The sequence below is a fragment of the Musca vetustissima genome, unplaced genomic scaffold, assembly GCF_032173495.1.
Source record: "Musca vetustissima isolate MV318-11 ecotype Yass unplaced genomic scaffold, APGP_CSIRO_Mvet_v1 utg13543, whole genome shotgun sequence".
Lineage (NCBI taxonomy): Eukaryota > Metazoa > Arthropoda > Insecta > Diptera > Muscidae > Musca > Musca vetustissima.
In genome coordinates this window covers 1-22,733 of record NW_026879902.1, presented here as the reverse complement: position 1 = coordinate 22,733, position 22,733 = coordinate 1, and the positions used below count along the sequence as shown (strand labels likewise).

Genomic DNA, 22,733 nt, shown 5'->3' with positions numbered 1-22,733 from the left:
AAAGTTGTTTGGGGAGATTTTCTACTCAAAGAGAACACGATATATAAAATTACATCCAATACCGAAAGTTGGGATGTAGTGTAATAGAAAATGTATCAAGTGAAAAAAGAGTTAAGTTCGGCCGGGCCGAACTTTTAATACCCTCCACCATAGATATACTGACAGTTGCTTGAAATGAAAATATAGGGAGAATACTAAAAAGTGGACTCATACAAACTTTTGTACAAATCGATTATGTAAACCATATCCTCCGCAGGTGAAATGATTACAACATAGTCTTAGAACCAAACCCAAAACGCGGAACCAATTAGATAACTATTTTAATATAAAAAAGGGGGTTATATGGGGACTACCCGAAAAAGGGGGCGAATATTAATAATTTTTGGTGAGGAGATTTGTTACCATATACGACTACAAAATACCGAATTGCAACGCACTCGGTGGAAAAAACGAGCTCAAGAACCCCTAAATACCGAACAAGTGAATAGATATACTCACAGGTACTCCACCATAGATATACTCACAGGTACTAGAAATGAAAATATAGGGAACATACCAAAAAGTGGACCTATACCAACATTTCTATGTAAACTATAATACAAATTCCAGAAATTTTTAATGGATAATTATACCCTCAGCCTTATGGCTAATGAGGGTGTACACAATTTACACCGTGAAAATGTGCCTCATCGAAATATTGGTTCTAGACCCCATGTTTCTTTAGACCCAATCCGTTTCAGAAAATTTACATTTCATCCAAACTTTGCCAATCTTATTATTTCTTCCAAACTTTGTTCAAATTCGAAGATGGGGAATATCGGTCCACTTCTTCTGGTACCTCCCACACAGGGGCTAGGTTTAAATATGGGTTATAGTTCATATATAGTTCATTATAGAACCTTACGTTCTAGTTTTTTATCTCGATATCCTCCACAGATGATATAGTTACAACAGAGTCTTAGAACCAAACCCAAAACGCGGAACAAATTGCATAACTATTTTAATATAAAAAAGGGGTTATATGGGGACTACCCCAAAAAGGGGGTGCATATTAAAATTTGTTTGTAGAGAAATTTGTTACCATATTCGACTACAAAATACCAAATGTCGGCGAATTCGGTTGAAAAACGTGCTCAAGAACCTCAAAATAGCGAAAATTGGGGGTACCCTTATATGGGGGCTACCAGAAAAATTGGACCTATATTTATAATTTTTGGTGGAGATATTTGGTACCTATTAAGAACTCAAAATACTAAATTACAGCAAATTCGGCGGAAAAATACGTTCAAAACCCCCAAAATATTGAAAATTAGGAGGTATCGTTATATGGGGGCTACCAGAAAAAGTGGACCTATATTTATAATTTTTTGTGGAGATATTGAGTGCCCAATAAGAACCCAATATACCAAATTTCAGCGAATTCGGTTGAAAAACGCGCTCAAGAACCCCAAAATATCGAAAATATGGGGGGTACCCTTATATGGGAGATATGCCTAAAAGTGGACCGATAAAGCCCATCTTCGAACTTGACCTGCCTGCAGACAAAAGACGCAAAAATTTCAAAATTTTGGCAATCTATCTTAATTAGTTTCGACGCTAGAGTGATTACAACAGACGGACATGAATTTTACGCTGATCAAGAATATATGTACTACATAGGGTCGGAAATGATTATTTCGATGTGTTACAAACGGAAAAACAAAACTAATACTATGGTGGAGGGTATAAAAAGTGGACAAATATTGTTTATTTTTAGCGTGAAGATTTGCCACCCAGCGAGAATTTGTGTTCTCAAATTACAGCTGATCAGGTGAAAAATACCCAAAAGCTCAAAAATACCGAATATGGAGGGGGTAGCTTTATATGGAGGCTACCCCGAAATATGTGCCAATATTTATAATTTTTCGTAAAGAGATTTTCTGCTAAATGAGAATTCCTAATGTTAAAAAAAATTCTTTTGAAAAAATCTTCAAAACCCCGATTTTTGGAGGTCACTGCAACATAAGCCTACATAATTTGTAGTGGGAAGATATTTTACTCGCTTCAAGGAAGGCCGAGAAGATAGTGATTTGAAGGTTTTGCTTTCTGTTTTATTCGTCTGAAATGGTGTGGTGCATCATGAATTCTAGAAGTTATGCGCCGTTAGTGCACAACAATTCGTTGGAAAGGCACAGAATTGTGGAAACCACATTTATGGATATAGCACCACAGCAATGCACTAGCTTGCAGATCGTTTCCACGGCAGAGGGGTCTACGATTCGAAACGACCCGAGTCTTACTCGGGCAACGTCTGTCACTTCAGTCCATTGTGTAAAAGTAATAGGGCTGCTACAGCAACAACAACCAGCTCACAGATGATTCAAACACAGTACGCACAGGGTCCAAACCAGCTGATTTTTTCATACACCACAAAGGAAAGCAATCGATGGGAACGACAACATTTTTGGAACTAAACAAAAAAATTATGTTAAAATATTGAAAATTGACTATTTATCATTTTCATTAAATACATAATATAAAATGTTTATCTACTGCCGAAGAAATATTTAATTCATTTAAATTTTAACATTTTTATAAAATATGTATGTGTAATATTATACAAATACAATTTTGTTTTCTATATATAATATTTTTTTTATTTCGTTGAAATTTATTTGTGTTAGAATTAAATGTACTTACCTACTAAATATTTATTTTTATCTTAAATTAGATTTTTTAATTTTTGTTTTATTCTTATAAAATGTTAACATTTGTTGTAATACTGATATACATGTGTTTGTGTGTGTGTGAGTGTCTGTACAAATATTAAAAAAATACTATAATTGGAATTGGAAAAAAATGATATAAATAAAATAAAATTACATTAAAAATTAATTATTATACAAATTTGGTGGAAAACTTCTATAGTTGGATAAACTTCTTCAGGACAAAATTGCTTTATTTATAGTTATTTATAGATTATTTTTTAAAAGTGAACTAAGTCGTTCACCTCGTTCAGTTGCTTATATCGTTCAAATGGTCATTCAGTTCAATTGGCATGACAGCGCATTCCAGTTAAGTTCTGGCAGTTCCACCAGCCGTATAGAACGATGACCTTTCACAGTCATTCGAAGGTCTTTCTTATCTATTTTCTCCACTTTGGTGGTGGTCGATGGCATAACCCCGTTATATTCGCCTTTCAGTTGGTCAAAATCAATGCACCTGAGAACAACACTGAAGGTGTAGAAGAAAATACAATGTGGTTCAGTGACCGATGACGTTCATTGAGCAAAGACGTTCAGAGACCGACTGCGTTTGGTAAACAAAATCGTTCAGTGAACGACAATAATAAAACTGAACTATGTCGTTCACTCGTTCAGTGGACTGATCCGTTCCATTGAACTAGGTCGTTCACGAACGACACAAGACTACTATCCAGTGTAATGTGTGAACGATTGACAAGGACATTATTGGACCATACCAATGCGGCGGCTTCAGACCTGACAAATTCACCATTGACCACGAAGACTCACGACTCACCAAGACTCACGAAAAACACATCGACACATACCACCGATTCGTCGACTATAAAGCCGCATTCGACAGCCCTATCCGTTCAGAGCTGTTTAAAGCCATGTCTACGTTCGGCATTCCTGCAAAATTAATACGGCAATGCATGATAACTTTATGTGACACAAAGACAGCAGTTAAAGTCAGAAGGGACCTATCGGAGCCCTTCAATACCGAACGAGGATTCAGACAAGATGACAGTTTGTCGTGTGATCTTTTCAACATCCTGGGTCTGGCAGTAAACGGCGAGAAAACTAAGCTGATGGTATTAACGCGCAAGACGTCCAGTAGACTCGGACCAACTGTGGAACTCGAGAACTACAGTTTCGAGGTAGTTAAAGATTTTATATACCTTGTTACCGCCATAAATAAAAGGAATGACATCAGTTTTGAAATTCGGAGAAGGATTGTGATGGCCAACAGATGCTACTATGGTCTAAGTAAGCAGTTTAGAAATAGACCAAACTCAGCAGACCAAACTCACACTTTACAAGACGCTAATACTACCCGTGCTGGTATATGGATCTGAAGCATGGGTACTTGCGCAAGCAGATGAGGCAGTTCTGGGGGTGTTTGAAATAAAAATTCTCCGAAAAATTTACGGGCTGATCTGCGTCGACGGTGAATACCGGCGTAGAATGAACCATGAGCTTTACAATTTATACGCGGATATCGACGTAGTCTGCAGCGACTATTATGGCTAGGCTGCAGGTGCAGCGACTACGATGGCTAAGTCATGCTCTGCGAATGAATGAGAATGCCCTAGCTCAAAAGGCATATAAAAGCGAGCCAACTGATGGTTCCCGTAGAAGGGGAAGGCCACGAATTAGATTGAAAGACAAAGTAGAAGACAACATCTTGGAACGTAGTCTTTCAAATTGGAGGAGATGCGCACAAGGCCGACGCGCTTGGAAATCTTTTTTGAGATCGGCTTATGGGAAAATAATATTTTTTATCATTTTATTATTATTTTTTAAATTTCCCTAAAGAAAATTTAATTATAATAAAAATTAAACAAACTTGTGTATATGTATTCCCATTTGTGTGTGTGTGTGTGTGCTTCTTGTGTTAATTTGTGTTCTATAACCTATACATAAAATACGTATATTTATATTTCTTGTTTTAATATGTCTGTTGCTTTTTCTTTCTTTCTTACAAACTAATTTTAAAAAATAAATTACTTTTTGATCTTCATCAGTGTAATTCAGAATCATTTCTTTTGGCATTGTACACTGTACATTTGTATTTTTAATTTTTATTTTTGTTTTTACTTTTTTGTTAATTTAAAATTTACAGCCAATTTTGTTTATGTGGGGGTTCGAGATTATTCCCTTTTTGTGGTTTACTTTTAAGCAAATGAAGTCTACTTTTAGGCGTTTTTCTAAAAAGATAAAACTTTTTTCAATTTTTAGCATTCCTCTTAGCATTTCTTTCAAAATTTTTATTGCATTTTATACTAATTTTTCTAAATACAAAAATATCTAAATTACAAATTAAATTTTCTATTCTTGAGTGCCTGTGTGTGAGTGAAGCTTCTTTTACACAACAACTATTCCATGTGATGGTTACTCTTCCGCTATCTCTCCCTCCAATCACATGGTGTGTGTACGAGCCATCACACTATGCCTCCGAGACTATGTGAATAGACTACGTCATAATGAGATCAATTGGGCTTTACGTTGTGACTCCAGTCGAATCTCAAGCATTGCGTAGGGCAGTACGCTTACCACAAGCATTATGACTAGGGATATAATTTTCGGTGTTTCACACATATAACCGTGGGCGGCAAATGTTATGCCGAGGCCCAAAAAACGTAGAGCTTGCAATGGAGATGTTACTTCCACCACATGATTGGTATGGTTAAGGGTAACCAATGCAAGTAATAGGGTTTCCCACATGCCATTGCATGCACCCCAGGAGGCGGCCAGGACATAGAACAGGGCACTATCATCACTCGATGGTTTCCAGGTTGAGAGAGCCAACAGCAGGCAGGAATGGAAAAAGAAACCAGCCACTGAAATGAAAAAGAGGGAAATATTAAAAATATTTGTGTAGACATGGATGTTGAATTATTCAAAATTAGAGGTCTGAGGTCCACTCAATCCCAACCATCTACAGGTGCTATAGAGGAACTACATGCAACCAAGAACTCTTATTAATGAATATAAAATATTATTCTAGAATACCCAAAATATTTCTTAAGAAATATTTGGCGCCCAATGAGGGGTCCAACATAAAACCAGTAAGGAAAATAGTAAAGTCGGACGGGGCCGATTTTCACGAAATTTAACACACATTTACGCTGTGCCAAATTTCGTGCAAATTAAAAAAATATATAGGGACCCTTCACCACTTTGGGTATATTTTTTAGATCGAATCCCAACAGACGTCGCATTTTTGAAGGACCATTAACATGGAATTAAACATTTCATTCAGCAACCTATACAACATTTTGGTCAGGTATAGAGTTGCTTCTTACAATGGGATAAAATTATGTAAATACATTTAAAACAAAATATCGAAATCTAAACCAATTTTCACGAAATTTAACACACACACATCGAAGAATTTATAGGGACATTGGTGCACTATTTACCTAAAACCGGACGAAAATATACATGGGAGCTATATCTAAATCTGAACCGATTCTCACGAAATTTATCACACATCATTCCAGACTTAATTCAGAACGCTATGCTAAATTTCGTGCAAATCGAAGAATTTATAGAGACTTTAGTGCACTATTTACCTAAAATCGGACGAAAATATATATATGGGAGCTATATCTAAATCTGAACCGATTTTCACGAAATTTAACACACACATTGTTCTAGACTTAATTCAGTACGCTATGCCAAATTTCGTGCGAATCAAAGGATATATAGGGACTTTGGTGTACCATTTACATAAAATCGGTCGAAAATATATATGGAAGCTATATCTAAATCTGAACCAATTTTCAGGATACTTTACACACATCATTCAAGACTAAATTCAGAACGCTATGCCAAATTTCGTGCAAATCGAAGGATATATAGGGACTTTGGTGCACCATTTACATAAAATCGGACGAAATTATATATGGGAGCTATATCTAAATCTGAACCGATTTTCACGAAATTTAATACACATTGTTCTAGACTTAATTCAGTACGCCATGCCAAATTCCGTGCAAATCGAAGGATATATGGGGACTTTGGGGCACCATTTACCTAACATCGGACGAAAATATACATCGGAGCTATATCTAAATCTGAACCGATTCTCACGAAATTTAACAAACATCGTTCTAGACTTAATTCAGAACGCTATGTCAAATTTCGTGCGAATCGAAGGATATATAGGGACTTTGGTGCACCATTTACATAAAATCGGTCGAAAATATATATGGGAGCTATATCTAAATCTGAACCGATTTTCACGAAATTTAACACACATCGTTCTAGACTTAATTCAGAATGCTATGCCAAATTTCGTGCAAATCGAAGGATATATAGGGACTTTGGTGCACCATTTACAGAAAATCGGACGAAAATATATATGGGAGCTATATCTAAATCTGAACCGATTTTTCCCAATTTCAATAAGGCCAAGAAAATTGAATAAAATCAAAATATTTACAACTTACATATAACCACAATGCGCTTCGTATGCCGCAATAGCATGCTCAAGGTGCAGGAGACAATCAGTTGCATTACACCCATACCAATAATGGCGCCAGCTACCATGCTAATACCCAGCGAGCAGGATACAAAGGCCTAAACAAGAAAATAGCATTTAATAAATTTCACACGAAACCCCTTTCAACAGTTCCGTCTTACCGTCAAAAAATCACTCAGAATATATGCCTGTTCGGTGCCAATAAAATACGCCAATGGCCCAGCAAACAGCAAGGTATCTGTCATACCCTTAATACGTTCATGGCGAAATGTGGCATGCACCTTGCCAGCCAATACTAAAAGTATGATTGAAATCAAGGCAAATATCAGATAGATCCCAATCAAAGTCGATGATCCTGCCCTCGGTTTCTCTCTTATAAATGGTGAAAAAATGGTTTCATTAATTTCATCATCTTCAGCGGCTGCATCAAATTGCCATAGGGGACACATATCGGCACCACATATGCGGCTACCATGTTCATCCAAATTGTAATATTCACTTTTATATGGTGAACCACGACTCCAGACATAGGGTGTACTGGGTATATAGAATTGTACAGCCTGGGCTTGAGGCAAGGTGTTATTTGCTACAGATGGTGGTGGTGGCGCTGGCGGTGATGCCACTGATGTTGATTCTGTTGTTGTAGTGCTAACTGTGCTTGTTGTTGTCTGTGCTGCTGTTGTGGTGACTGGTATTGGTTTCGTATGACCCAAACAATTCCAATCACGTGAGGTACACGACAAAACCATTGATGCAATAATGGCGCCCAATATTATACCAATATCCTTTGAGGCCTGGAACCAACGTCCCAGTCTACGTACTTTCTGATCACGATTACACGACAACTTATGTTCCTCCCATGAATCAAGGGCGTGTGACGACATCAACGTACACTCATGTTGTGAACAACTAAGCTTGCTACCAAAATGCACTACAACAGCTATTTTACTTATCCACGATGGACTATGGGTTAGCCCCAGTATCATATAGGCCGGCAGTAATGTGTATATCGATGGATACAGATGACATATTAAAAATAAACACACAGCCACTGAATTGACACCCATTAACACGGTATAGCCAAATTTGCGAATAAGTTTTGGCGTCACCAAAGACATACCCGCCGATATGAACAAGCAGATACTGAGGAGTAGCGATCCAATATTTGGTCCAATTTGCAGCCATTGTTCACGATGATGCCATACGGAATTGGAACCTTGCAGGGCAAATATCGGCACGAGTACAGCACACATTAGACCATGGGCCAATGCCAGGAGGGTAAAACATTTTGTCACCTTCTGTCGAATGTGGGCCGGCACTTTATAACGACAATTGCGATTATTGAGAGAAATCAGGCGTCGTATAGATGTGGCACCTATGGAGCTGTTTATTGATTCGCGTCGACGTGATGCAGCCAAAGCGGCTTGTACATGATATGACGATACAGGATTGACACGGTGTGACCTGGTCGAGATGGGTGAATAGGCTGGCAGGTGCTGAAATAAAAAAGGAATTAAAAGGTTCAGAAACATCAGGTACTGGAAGGAATATGCCGATTTTAAGGGTATTTTAAAAGTCAGGATAAAAATCAGGATGAGAGGATATATATTCGTAAAACTATTGTGAAATTTTCATATTGGGAAACCGACCAATTATTCAGAATAGTTTTGTATTTCAAAAATTTTTAAGCCTGATTTCAGATTGTTGTTTGTTAAAATTCTTTCTTAAGTATTGCGAAATATATCACGATTTTAAGATACTCGATCATAACTAAATCGATATAAAATTTTATTCCGCTTATTACGAGGTGTTGAAAATGTAATGACAGAATTAATATGCACTGGAGGGTATAAACATGTAAAAAAGTCTTCACGTTGGTCCGGGTCCTATTTAAAATAAATATGTTATGGCATTATGTGGGAGTAGGATGATCATGCTCTTAAAAAATCGAAAATTCTAATTTTTGGTTTTATTAGGAAGATTTTCTATCCAGCGATAATCAAATCAGGCCCCTCTAAAAAAAAACAGTAAGGAAAGAAGTAAAGTCCGACTGGACCGACTATATGATACCCTTCACCACTTTGGTATATTCTACATATATATCCTAATAGACGTCGCCTTTCGAAGGCATATTGACATGAAATTGAACGAACTTAAATATGTGATCTTTATCTATATGTAAACCGACTAACATCAATCCGTACATATATTCTCAAACCTATGCTAAGTTTCATTTCATTCCGGCAGATTTAGAGTCGTTTGCGTACAATAGGATAAATTTATGTAAATCGATTTATAGCACACTTGATACACGCTATTCGGTAATCCGCACTGTTCAAAATTTAATCTCAATGAGGCACCCGTTCGAAATACATATGGAAGCTATGTCTGCATCTGCACCAATTTCAACAAAACGTAATAACGTCATTCTAGTCTCAATTTGATACGTTGTGCAAACTTTCATGTCAATCGGACAAACATTAGGAGTTTGGTGCACCATTTACCTAAAATCAGACGATATTATATATGGGAGCAATATCTAAATCTGAACCAATCTTCACGAAACTTAGCACACATCATTCTTGACTTTATATAGGGTGTTTGGTGCACCATTTACATTAAATCAAACGAAAATATATATGGAAGCTGAACGAGCTGAATTCAGTACGATGTGCCAAATTTCGTGCAAATCGGAAGATTTATAGGTGCACCATTTACCTTAAATCGGACGAAAATATATATGGGAGCTGTATCTAAATCGGCATCTATTTTTACCAAACTTTGAACACATAAGTCTAGGCCGAATTTAGTACGCTGTGCCAAATTTCGTGCAAATCGGATGATTTATAGGGACTTTGGTGCACCATTTATCTTTAATCGGACGAAAATATATATGGGAGCTGTATCTAAATCGGCACCGATTTTTACGAGACTTTGCACACATCAGTCTAGGCTGAATTCAGTACGCTGTGCCAAAATTCGTGCAAATCGGAAGATTTAAAGGGACTTTGGTGCACCATTTATCTTAAATCGGACGAAAATATATATGGGAGCTGTATCTAAATCGTAATTTCACCGATTTTTGCACGAAAACTTTGCACACATCAGTCTAGGCTGAATTTATGGTTCAAATTTCGTGCAAATCGGAAGATATGGCTGACTTTGGTGCACCATTTATCTTAAATCGGACGAAAATAAATATGGGAGCTGTATCTAAATCGGCACCGATTTTTACGAAACTTTGCACACATCAGTCTAGGCTGAATTCAGTACGCTGTGTCAAATTTCGTGCAAATGGGAAGATTTATAGGTGCACCATTTACCTTAAATCGGACGAAAATATATATGGGAGCAATATCTAAATCTGAACCAATTTTTACGAAACTTTGAACACAAAAGTCTAGGCCGAATTTAGTACGCTGTGCCAAATTTCGTGCAAATCGGAAGATTTAAAGGGACTTTGGTGCACCATTTATCTTAAATCGGACGAAAATATATATGGGAGCTGTATCTAAATCGGCACCGATTTTTACGAAACTTTGCACACATCAATCTAGGCTAAATTCAGTACGCTGTGCCAAATTTCGTACAGATCGGACGATTTTTAGGGACTTTGGTTCACCATTTACCTTAAATCGGACGAAAATATATATGGGAGTTATATCTAAATCTGAGCCGATTTTCACGAAACTTTGCACACATCAGTCTATGCTGAATTTAGTACGCTGTGCCAAATTTCGTGCAGATCGGAATATTTTTAGGGACTTTGGTTCACCATTTACCTTAAAGCGGGCGAAAATATATCTGAGAAAAATCGGTTCAGAGTTAGATATAAATCTGAACCGATTTTTCTCAATTTCAACAGGGCTTGGGTCCTTGTCCAAATAAGTCCTTGGGCCAAATAAGTGACCTATGCCAATTTTCATCCAATGCGGATCATAAATGCGACCTGTACTTTGTTTACAATTTAACATGGACATACAGACGGACATGGATACATCGATTTAGAAAGTGATTCTATGCATATTCTCAAAAGGAACCATGTGTCTATCTCAAAGACTTAATACCCTGTACCACAGTGTGGTGAAGGGTATAATAAGAAGAAGAAAAACACAAATTAAAGTCAATACAGTAGAAAAAGGCCTCCCAACCGCAAAATACCGAATAAGGGGAGATGTCGTTATATGGAGGCTACCTTAAAAGTGAGCCAATATTTATTTTTGGTTGGAAGATTTGCTACCCAATGTCCAAATAATGTGTGGTTACAGTTATATGGGGGTTGTCCTAAAATGTGGACCAATATTAATTATTATTGATAGCAAATTATAGCCATTTCGGTTGAAGACGTTCCAAATATCCCTATAATACCGAATAAAACAGAATACCTACAAAAATCGTAGTTATAGCCTAAAAGTATGCTATGTAATTTTATTATACCCTTCACCACACTGTGGTACAGGTTCCTTTGTGCATATGTTTGTAACAGGCAAAAGGAAACGAGATAGACACATGGTTCCTTTTCCATGTTAAATTGTAAACAAAGTACAGGTCGCTTTCTATGATCCGAATTGGATGAAATTTGGCATAGGTCACTTATTCGGCCCAAGGACGAACCCTATTGAAATTGGGAAAAATCGGTTCAGATTTAGATATACCTCCCATATATATATTTAACCGATTTAATGTAAACGGTCCCTATATATCTTTCGATTTGCACGAAATTTGGTACAGCCTAATCATTTAGGTTTAGAATGATGTCTGCCAAGTTTCGTGAAAATCGGTCCAGATTTAGATATAGCTCCCACATATATATTATTTGATTTGCACGAAATTTGGTATAACGTGCTGAATTAAGCCTAGAGTGATGTATGCCAAGTTTGGAGCAAATCGGTCCAGATTTAGATATAGCTCCCATATATAGTTTTGTCCGATTTCATGCAAATGGTGCCCAAAGTCCCTATATATCTTTTAATTTGCACGAAATTTGGCATAACGTACTGAATTAAGCCTAGAGTGATGTCTGCCAAGTTTCGTGAAAATAGGTCAAGATTTAGATATAGCTTCCATATATAGTTTCGTCCGATTTCATGTAAATGGTGCACCAAAGTCCCTATATATCTTTCGATTTGCACGAAATTGGGCATAACGTACTTAATTGAGCCTAGAATGATGTCTGCCAAGTTTTGTGAAAATCGGTCCAGATTTAGATATAGCTCCCTTTTATTATAGATTGATTTTAAGTAATTGACGTACTAAGGAACCAATGGGAACAAAACGTTCTGAAATTAGTATAACCTAACTTGTGACAGGTTTGTTTGACATCGCTCAATATTTGGATAGAGCTTCCATATATATTTTCGCCCGATTTCAAATAAATTAGGCAATCAAACTCATGTTAGTCAGATTGACATCAAATTTTGCACAACTTACAAAATTGAGCATAGAATTAGTTGCGTTTTCTAGAAGTGCAGACATAGCCCAACGGATGACCTATTTATATTTGTTTGAAGTCGATTGACATACTTTATGGATAGATCTAGGTAGATTCACATTTAGATAAATATCACATTTTTTTCATCCAATTTTATGTTATAGTCCTGTTTAATATACCCATAGTGGTGAAGGGTATCATATAGTCGGCCCCGTCCGACTTTACTACTTTCCTTACTGGTTTTTTATTAAATTAAGTATGCCCAATAACTATTTTCGATATTAGACTATTTCATCCTTGCAGCAATTTCATACCAAAATAGAAATTAATATTTTTGCTTCATATCCCTAGTACCTCTTCTACCTACACAAATTACAAGAAAATATTCAAATTTAATAATATCCGTTTGATATCCTTAGGACTTATTGGCGTTTCAGCTATCAATTTCCTATTATTAAACTTCTATCATAACTTGCATACACACCAACAAAAATTGTTTCAAATTCATTACCAACATACATACATACATACATATTGAGTACGTACATACTCAATATTCAATGTTGTGACGTACAAGATAAAAACTTTTCTTTGTTTATTTCCGATTTCATTCATAAATTTTCGTACAGACTATGACGTTGGTGTGAATGTTTACATAGAGAAAGTAAAACACAACAACTCCAACTTCAATGTACCACAGACAGCATCAGTACAACCACACTAACATTACTGTCACTCACCTCCAGAACCTGATCATCCCATACGTTGTGTGTTGCACCCGAACTTCGTGTACGCAATACACGATGTCGGTTGGTCAATGAATGACGATAATGATGGGGATGTTGGTGTCCATGGTGTTTGTGTCCAGTGCCCAAGCCATAACTGAGCAATGCTGCTCCACCAACTGGCAGGCCACCACTTGCCGCAGCAGCAGCACCACCACCAGTTGCTATTGCTGTATTATATGGAGCCATGCTACCGCCCATACCCAGACCAGCCATGAGATATGGATTGTAAGATGAGTGCTGGAATTGAATAAAAAGAAAAGAGACTAATATATAAAACTAAGACACTTTCCAAGAGAAAAATTCAGAGAGTAAAAAAGAAAAAATGTGACTAAAAATCAATATTTTTGTCTTTTTGTTTACCTTTCTCTGCTGCATACGTTCCCTCTCCCGACTGGCCTCACGTGCCAATCTCTCACGCATTTCACGCTCACGCCGTTTTTCGCGTTTGCGCTCCAAATGCTCCAGTTCATGTAAGTTTGGCAAACTACCCATTTTGTGTTTGTGTGTGTGTGGAGAGAGAGCGAGTCAATAGATGTCCTGCAGAAAATGAGAGTGAAGGTTGTTGACAAAAAAAGAACAACAACCACTACAGTTGCTTTATTTGCTTTATTGTTTTTCACGGATTCTCCCAAAGATATCCTGCTGCACTGTCCTCCTTCGTCCTATGACAAAAACGATGAATAGGACATAAAATCGGGGACAACAACAGAAATATGAGATTATCAGGCCACAAAAAGGGACGGTTGGTCGAATAAAGAATCCAAACTTGTGAGAAATGTTGCTAACATGGTTGTTGTTGTGGTTGTTTTTGACATCTGACCACTTATTTCTTGCATATCACCCTTCATTCTTATGATGGGGTCTGAGGTTATGTTTTGGTTGCGGTTGTTTTAGATATTGTGGCTAACGTCGTTCGTTGCCTTGGCAATGTGGTCGTCTCCACGTAGCACAAAAAGAGTTAATTAAAAGCTTCAAACTCTCATTGTTGTTAAACAGGACATTTTAGTGTTGTAATATTCCAAACGTCCTGCCATGGTTATGGCGGCACTGATAGTCTTCGGGATGACGTTGATTTAGATGTTCGTAATGAGAATAACATTTTCATAGTTACACAAAGTCAATGGCTATGTAGATGAGTAGACAGGACCTGCAAAGGAAAGAGGATACCATCAAAATGGGGTAAATGGATAAAATGAATTGTTAACAAGTTATAATGATGTTGTTGTTGGTTTTTTTCATTTTTAATAATGGCTTCATAATTAAAAGTGACAACAGACATTTGGCGCTGGCATAGGTCAAAGTTTTTTTTTTGCTTTGTTATTATGAACAAAATGAAGAATTTCATAATAGTGTTAAATTTAATGAAGGGGAATGGAAAAAGGTTAAATTGTAGATTTTATAAAAAAAACAATAACTCCGCCGTTTCAATTAGGAAACCCATGTTCAGTACAGGTTTTCGAAAATGAAACCTTATTCAATCAGCTTGCATGGATATTAGCCAGGTTTATAAATGTTTCCATAAAGGCAAGAGGGTGGCTTAAGGGGACCCCCATTCTCGGGGTTAAAAATTTTGTTGATTTAATTCGAATCTACCCTAATTCAAGAATGTCCCTACAAAATTTCTAGTGTAAATCTCAAGAACTCTTGAAGATATAGCCGATTTATTGTGTCAGCATCAAGTGACGGCTTAAGGGTTTCTCAAACTTTAAACGCGTTTTTCTCTAAATGAATGGCAGGCACGATAACTCAAAAGCTAATACCCCAATCGATTCCAAATTTTTATACCCTTCACCACACTGTGGTACAGGGTATTATGTCTTTGTGCATATGTTTGTAACAGGCAAAAATAATTGAAATAGACCCATGGTTCCTTTTGAGAATATGCATAGAATCACTTTCTGAGTCGATTTATGTATGTCCGTCTGTCCGTCCGTCCATGTATTTTTGTTAACAAAGTACAGGTCGCATTTATGATCCGATTTGGATGAAATTTAACACAAGTCACTTAATTTGCCCAAGGACTAACCCTATTGAAATTGGAGAAAATCGGTCCACGTTTAGGCATAGCTCCCATATAAGGGTACCCCCAATTTTTCGGTATTTTGAGGTTCTTGAGCGCGTTTTTTAACTGAATTCGCTGAAATTTGGTACTTTGAGTTCTTATGGGGTAGCAAATCTCCCTACAAAAAGTTATAAATAATGGTTCATTTTTTCGGATAGCCCCCATATAAGGGTACCCCCAATTTTTCGGTATTTTGAGGTTCTTGAGCTCGTTTTATAACTGAATTCTCTGAAATTTTGTACATTGGGTTCTTATTGGGTACCAAACTACTCCACGAAAAATTATAAATATAGGTCCAGTTTTTCTGGTAGTCCCCATATAACGGTATCTCAAATTTTTGGAAATTTGGGTTTTCTGATCGTATTTTTCGACCGAATTGACTGTAATTTAGTACGTCGAGTTCTTATTAGGTAGCAAATCTCTCCACTATAAATTATAAATATTGGTCAATTTTTTCGGGTAGCCCCCATATAAGGGTACCCCCCAATTTTCGGTCTTGTGGGGTTCTTGAACCAAATTTTTGTATACCCTTCACCACACTGTCGTACAGGGTATCACGACTTTGTCCATATGATTGTAACAGACAAAAGGAAACGAGATAGACACATGGTTCCTTTTGAGAATATGCATAGAATCACTTTTTGAGTCGATTTAAGCATGTCCGTCTGTCCGTCCGTCCATGTATTTTTGTGAACAAAGTACAGGTCGCAGTTATGATCCAATTAGGATGAAATTTGGCATAGGTCACTTATTTGGCCCAAGGACGAACCCTATTGAGATTGGGAAAAATCAATTCAGATTTAGATATAGCTCCCATATATATTTTCGTCCGATTTGCACGAAATTTGGCACAGCGTAATGAATTAGTTATAGAATGATGTGTGCTAAGTTTCCTGAAAATCGGTTCAGATTTACATATAGATCTCATACATATTTTCGTCCGATTTAAGGTAAATTGTGCACAAAAGTCCCTATTTATCTCTCGATTTGCACTAAATTTAGTTCAGCGTAATGAATTAGTTCTAGAATGATGTGGGTTAAGCTTCCTGAAAATGGGTTCGGATTTAGATATAGCTCCCATATATATTTTCCTCCGATTTAATGTAAATGGTGCACCAAAGGCCCCTAATATCTTTCGGTTTGCACTAAATTTGGCACAGCGTAATGAATTAGGTCTAGATGTGTTCAGATTTAGATATAGCTTCTATATCTGACCAAATGAAAAATTTAGTATCAGTTGCAGAATGACGTGTTCATGGTTCCAATTTCATTTTACTGGTCCTTTAAAAATGCGACGTCTGTTAGGATTCATCTGTTGAATATACTCAAAGTGGTGAAGGGTATCATATAGTCGGCCCCGTCCGACTTTACTACTTTCCTTACTGGTTACATGTTTCTCTGTGAGTGTATAGCTACCGTATGAACTAGGATAAAGCCAATCGGTGAAGATCTTCCTTATTTTTATACCCTCCACCATAGTATGGAGGGTATATAAATTTTGTTTTTCCGTTTGTATATCATCGAAATATTCATTTCCGACCATATAAAGTATATGTATTTTTGATCAGCGTAAAATTCTACGACGATATAGCCATATCCGTCTTTCTGTCTGTCTGTTGTAATCACTCTAGCGTCTAAACGAATTGAGATAGATCGCCAAAATTTTGCATAGAGTCGTCTTTTGACTGCAGACAGGTCAAGTTCGAAGATAGGCTTTATCGGTCCACATTTAGGCAAAGCTCCCATATAAGGGTACCCCAAATTTTCGGTATTTTAGGGTTCTTGAGCGCGTTTTTCATCCGAATTCGCTGAAAATTGCTGCATTGGGTTCTTATTTGATATTTAATGTATCCACAAAAAATTATCAATAAAGGTCAATTTTTTCGGATAGCCCCCATATAAGGGTACCCCCAAATTTTCGGTATTCTGAGGTTCTTGAGCGCGTTTTTTAACTGAATTCGCTTATATTTGGTACATTGAGTTCTTATTGGGTAGCAAATATCCCTACCAAAAATTATAAATAAAGGTCCATTTTTTCGGATAGCCCCCATATAAGATTACCCCCAATTTTCGGTATTTTGGGGGTTTTGATAGCATTTTTCTTGGGCTTGTTTTATAACTGAATTCTCTGAAATTTTGTACATTGGGTTCTTATTGGGTACCAAATTACTCCACTAAAAATTATAAATAAAGGTCTAGTTTTTCTGGTAGTATTTTGGGGGTTCTGATCGTATTTTTCAACCAAATTGACTGTAATTTAGTACGTCGAGTTCTTATTGGGTAGCACATCTCTACACTATAAATATTGGTCAATTTTTTTTTGGTAGCCCCCAGGTTTTGAGGTTCTTGAACCAATTTTTTTTTTCTGGCACAGGATATTATGTTTTTGTGCATATGTTTGTAACAGGCAGAAGGAAACGAGACTGACACATACGACTTCTGTTAGGATTCATTTGTTGAATATACTCCAAGTGGTGAAGGGTATCATATAGTCTGTCCCGTCTGACTTTACTACTTTCCTTACTGGTTTATATTAAAATAGTTATCTGATTTATTCCGCGGTTTGAGTTTTGTTCTAAGACTCTGTTATAATTATTTCACCTGCGGAGGGTATTGAGATAAAAAATAGAAGAGGGGGGTTGGGGCTGGCCTTAATATAAGTTTCCCAAAAGAAATTTTAAATCAGCCAGCCACAATATAATTTATATTATATTCCGTCGATAATAAATCTGCATGCTGCATATCTCATTTCTTATAGAAATACACTTTTCCGTCCAACTGAGGAGAAGTGTTTCTACAAACAAAACCCACGCTCGGAAAACCCCTCCTGCTATGAAAAAGCAACAAAAAAGAAAACCAAACTCCCCAATTTTTACGACCCCGCAAACGTGTAATTGACCATGATCTGCCCTTTGAAAGGCTTAGTTTTCACTTTGGCGGATATACGCAAGAAGTACAAAGCCGATTACGCCCTGTATTATAGCTGCCATGAAACGAGACATGAATTTGGCTGCGGAATTATGGTTAACAGTAGAATAAAAGACCTCGTCTCCAGATTCACTCCAGTATGTAGATGAGCGAATTGCTATAATCCGTATAAAAGCGAAGTTCTTCTACATCAGTCTCATTAGCTCCAATGCTCTGACCGAAGACAAAGATGAGTAGACAAATGACATATTTCACGTGCGCCTAGAAACAGCATACGACCACTGCAAAAATCGGAAGGGAAAGTATCATTGGACCCACCATCGGAAAATTCAGCCTACATGAAGAAACATCCGACAGCCGTATGAGGTTGATTGACTTTGTGGCAACAAAAAACATGGTAGTTAGCCGCACCAGATTTAAGCATCTCGATATGCACGAAGCCACCTGGATTTCTCCCGATCAAGCAATGAGAAATCAAATTGATCATATTGTGGTAGACGGAAGGCATTCATCCAGTGTTTTAGACGTTCGATCGATACGTGGAGGGAATATCGATTTTGACCATTACCTTGTAGCAGCCAAGGTTCGCACTCGTCTTAATGTAGCAGCAAAGGTGCGATCTAATGTAACACGGAAACTCGATGTCGAAAAGCTGCAAACACAACAGATAGCAGAATCAAGTCCGCCACTTGCTTGACGAAAGCTCTCCCTGTTCCTATAATAGTATAGAAGCACAATGGAAAATATTTGCCCACTCCCTACAAACAAACGTAATGCTACTGACGTGAAAAATCCAGTGTATAGGGCAACCAGCACGTAATGCGATGGAAAATTATCGGGAGAAAAGGAGAGAGGAAAAATCTATTTTCCGAAAAAAGCAAATCGAGATGTACATAAGTCAGAATGAAATCCGAAAATTTTACCAACGAGTAAAAAACCATACCGAAGGCTTTGGTGCAGACACATTCTCCTGCAGAGATGAGATGAAAACCTGGTGACAGACACAGACAGCGTGTTGAGTATATGGAAAAAGCATTTTGCAAAGCTTCTGGTAGTGGCGGTAAGATACCCCAGAACAAATAAGAGATTACAGATTTTATCAGCAATCAATCGGCTGAAGAGTAATAAAGCAACAGGAGCCAATGGGATACCAGAAGAACTATTCAAAACTGGTAGTCAGATGCTGGTCAGGAGCATGCACCAGCTGATTTGTACAATTTGGCTAGAGGAATGCATGCCGAATGATTGGACCTCAGCATCTTGTGTCCCGTGCACAAAAATAGAGACAAGACGATATGTGCAACTATAGAGAATAAGTCTCCTATCTATTGCCTATAAAGTGTTATCCAGCGTGATGTGTGAACGACTGAAGCCAATGGCCATTGACATTATTGGACTATACCAATGCGGGTTCGGACCTTGGAAATCCACCATTGATCCTGGAAAAGACCTACGAAAAACATTTAGACACATTCCACGTATTCGTCGACTATAAAGCCGCATTCAACATCCCTATCCATCTTTAAAGCCATGTCTGCGTTCGGCATTCCTGCAAAATTAATACGGCTATGCAGGATAACATTAACTGGCACAAGGCCAGCAGTTAAATTCGTAAAGGACCTCTCGTAGTCCTTCAGTACCGTCAGTCGTGTGACCTGTTTAACATCCTGCTGGAAAAGGTCGTACAAGAGGCAAAGGTGAACAGAAATGGCACTCTGTACACCTAACAACATATGTTACTAGTCTACGTCGACGACGACATCAATATAGTAGGTCGAACATTGCGAGCGGTAACAGCCACCTTTAAACGAGTCTGCCAAGGTTGGACTGGCTGTAAATGGCGAAAAAACCAAGCTGATGGTATCAACGCGCAAGACGTCCAGTAGACTCGGACCAACTGTGGAACTTAAAAACTGCAGCTTCGTGGCAGTTAACAATTTTATATACTTTGGTACCCTTATAAATAAAACGAATGACATCAGTTTTGAAATTCGGAGAAGCATTGTGATGGCCAACAGATGCTACTATGGTCTAAGTAAGCAGTTTATAAGCAAGGCCACCTACCGCCGGACCAAACTCACACTACAAGACGCTGATACTACCCGTGCTGAAGCATGAGTAAATACGCAAGAAGATGAGGCAGCTCTTGGTGTGTTAGAGAGAAAATTTCTCCGAAAGATCTATGTGTCGTTCTGCGTTGATGGTGAATACGTATCGCCGTCGAAAGAACCATGAGTTGTATTCTCGGACATCGGCATTGTCAGACGTATCGAGCTGCAGCGCCTACGTTGCCTAGGTCTTGTTATGAGAATGGATGAAGATGCCCCAGCGAGCCAACTGATGGTTCTTGCAGAAGGAAGACCACGAATTCGATGGAAAGATCAAGTAGAAGACAACATTGCCGAACATGGTCTTTCAAATTGGAAAAACTGCGCAAAAGACCGACGCGCCTGGAAATCTTTTTTCAGCTCGGCTTATGGAACAACCGTACTGTAACAATCCAGCTAAGTAAGTAAGAATGCAAAATTTTTGGTCTATGTCCTAAATATATATGCTTTAAAATGCAAATTTTGACTCGTTCCCATTTGACTCGCTAAATATTGACCAATTCTCATGAAATTGTCATGTTTTAACCTTGACCAGACCACATTCTCCGTGTAAAATTTCATGATGTTCGGGTCATAATCGTGGCCTCTAGAGCGAACAGAAAAAAAGACAACAATAAAGTAGTTGGTCCATATAACCGATCATACCAAAATAGGGGTCTTATTGGACTCAAACCTACATGACGTTTGTTCCGTAATATATACTCCACCTTATAGTGTCTACAAGTTAAAATGGACAGACGGACAGATGAACACATATGTGTAGATCGACTCAGCTAGTCGAGCTATGACAATTGGTGTACAAAAGTTGGTTAAAACTCTTGGGTCAACACAAAGCTATAATACCCTTGCAACATGCCTGTGTAGGATATAAGAAAAAGCTTACTTAATATTGGGCTGTCGAAATGTGGAAGTCTTACAAGAATATTGGGGATGAATTTAATTAGTTCCGAAACCTACATGATTCGTGCTATTATCTAATTTTTCCATGAATTCAATTGTTATAAAATTTATATCCACAGAAATTTTAGAAGATCGTTAATTGCAGCGCTTATAACTCAAGAAAAAATCGAATAAAATCGGCGAACATTTTTATAGCCTCAGCCTTATGGCTACACTTTGATACGGCAAAAATATGTCTCGTCGAAATATTGGTTTTAGACTCCATGTTTCTTTGGACAAAATCCGTTTCAGACAATTTAGAGTCGATTTACAAATGTCCGTCCGTGCGCACGATAACAGATTTCATAAAAACTTTGCACAACCTTAGTCCCCAAACTATAGGATGAGGGTATATAGCACGTCCATAAAGACTATCCATCAGCTTGTCTATAAAGCCTCCCATCAGCTTGTCTACAATTCGACACACTCTTTCGAGAGCCAACGAGGAGGAATATATTCGTATAGTGACTGCCATCACCCCATTTATAATGATTTTCTTCATCTTGTCTATAGAATTTCAATTTATAGAACTACATTTTACTCGTTTTTGTGACTCACTTTTACTCGTCTCTTGAGACTTTTTTCGTTCATCTAAGAAGTTATCTTTCGCCTGGCTGCTTCTTGTCCATAAAGATTCCATTCAGCTAGTCTTTAAAGACTCTCCTCAGCTCATTTCTAAGGATTCTATAATATTGAACAGGAAACCCTTTCTGAGGAAAGTTTCCATATCCAAATATTTCAGCCAACCCCTTACAATTTGAATACTCGATTCGCCCTAATTATAATATTTTCAAATAACTTGATTTGTTAACCTCTTCAAAAGTCTGCCATTAATTATCTGTACAACCCTTTTCATTTGTCAAGTGTCAAATATGAACGGACACCCACTTCTTTGTAATTTGTGTAATTTATGAAAACCACTTCATAAACACATTGTCCATTACGCATCTACCTGCAAACATCAAATGTCAATTACAAAAAATAACCCTTTCGTTAGTACCTCCACCCCTCCACATAATTTCAATCTGATAATGAAGCTGTCTATCACCATGCACTTGGGCTGTGATTCATCTACATCATTATTTGACCGCTTGTGTACCTCAACGGTGGCAGAGTATCTGTAAGGTCAGCTGGTGGCGGCTGGTGGTTTTGCTGCGAATGATGTGGATGTGTGCCATGTAATTACGAGAGGACCTTGACATTGGCTAAATCAACGGCATGAATGGATGACCACTAAGGATGGCTGTCCCAAATTACAATTACAGTGA

The 22,733-nt window shown here is 37.6% G+C and overlaps 1 protein-coding gene across 1 annotated transcript; it reads right to left on the bottom strand.

The window, feature by feature from the left end:
* Positions 1-5,135: 5,135 nt before the first annotated feature.
* Positions 5,136-13,920, bottom strand: LOC133325103 (protein unc-93 homolog A). The gene is made up of 6 exons (XM_061533928.1): positions 13,789-13,920; positions 13,381-13,665; positions 7,937-8,705; positions 7,371-7,795; positions 7,178-7,307; positions 5,136-5,563 (listed from the first exon to the last, which is right to left on the bottom strand). Exons 1-6 carry the CDS (start codon positions 13,918-13,920, stop codon positions 5,202-5,204), a joined length of 2,103 nt encoding a protein of 700 aa, XP_061389912.1. The 3' UTR covers positions 5,136-5,201.
* Positions 13,921-22,733: the final 8,813 nt, after the last annotated feature.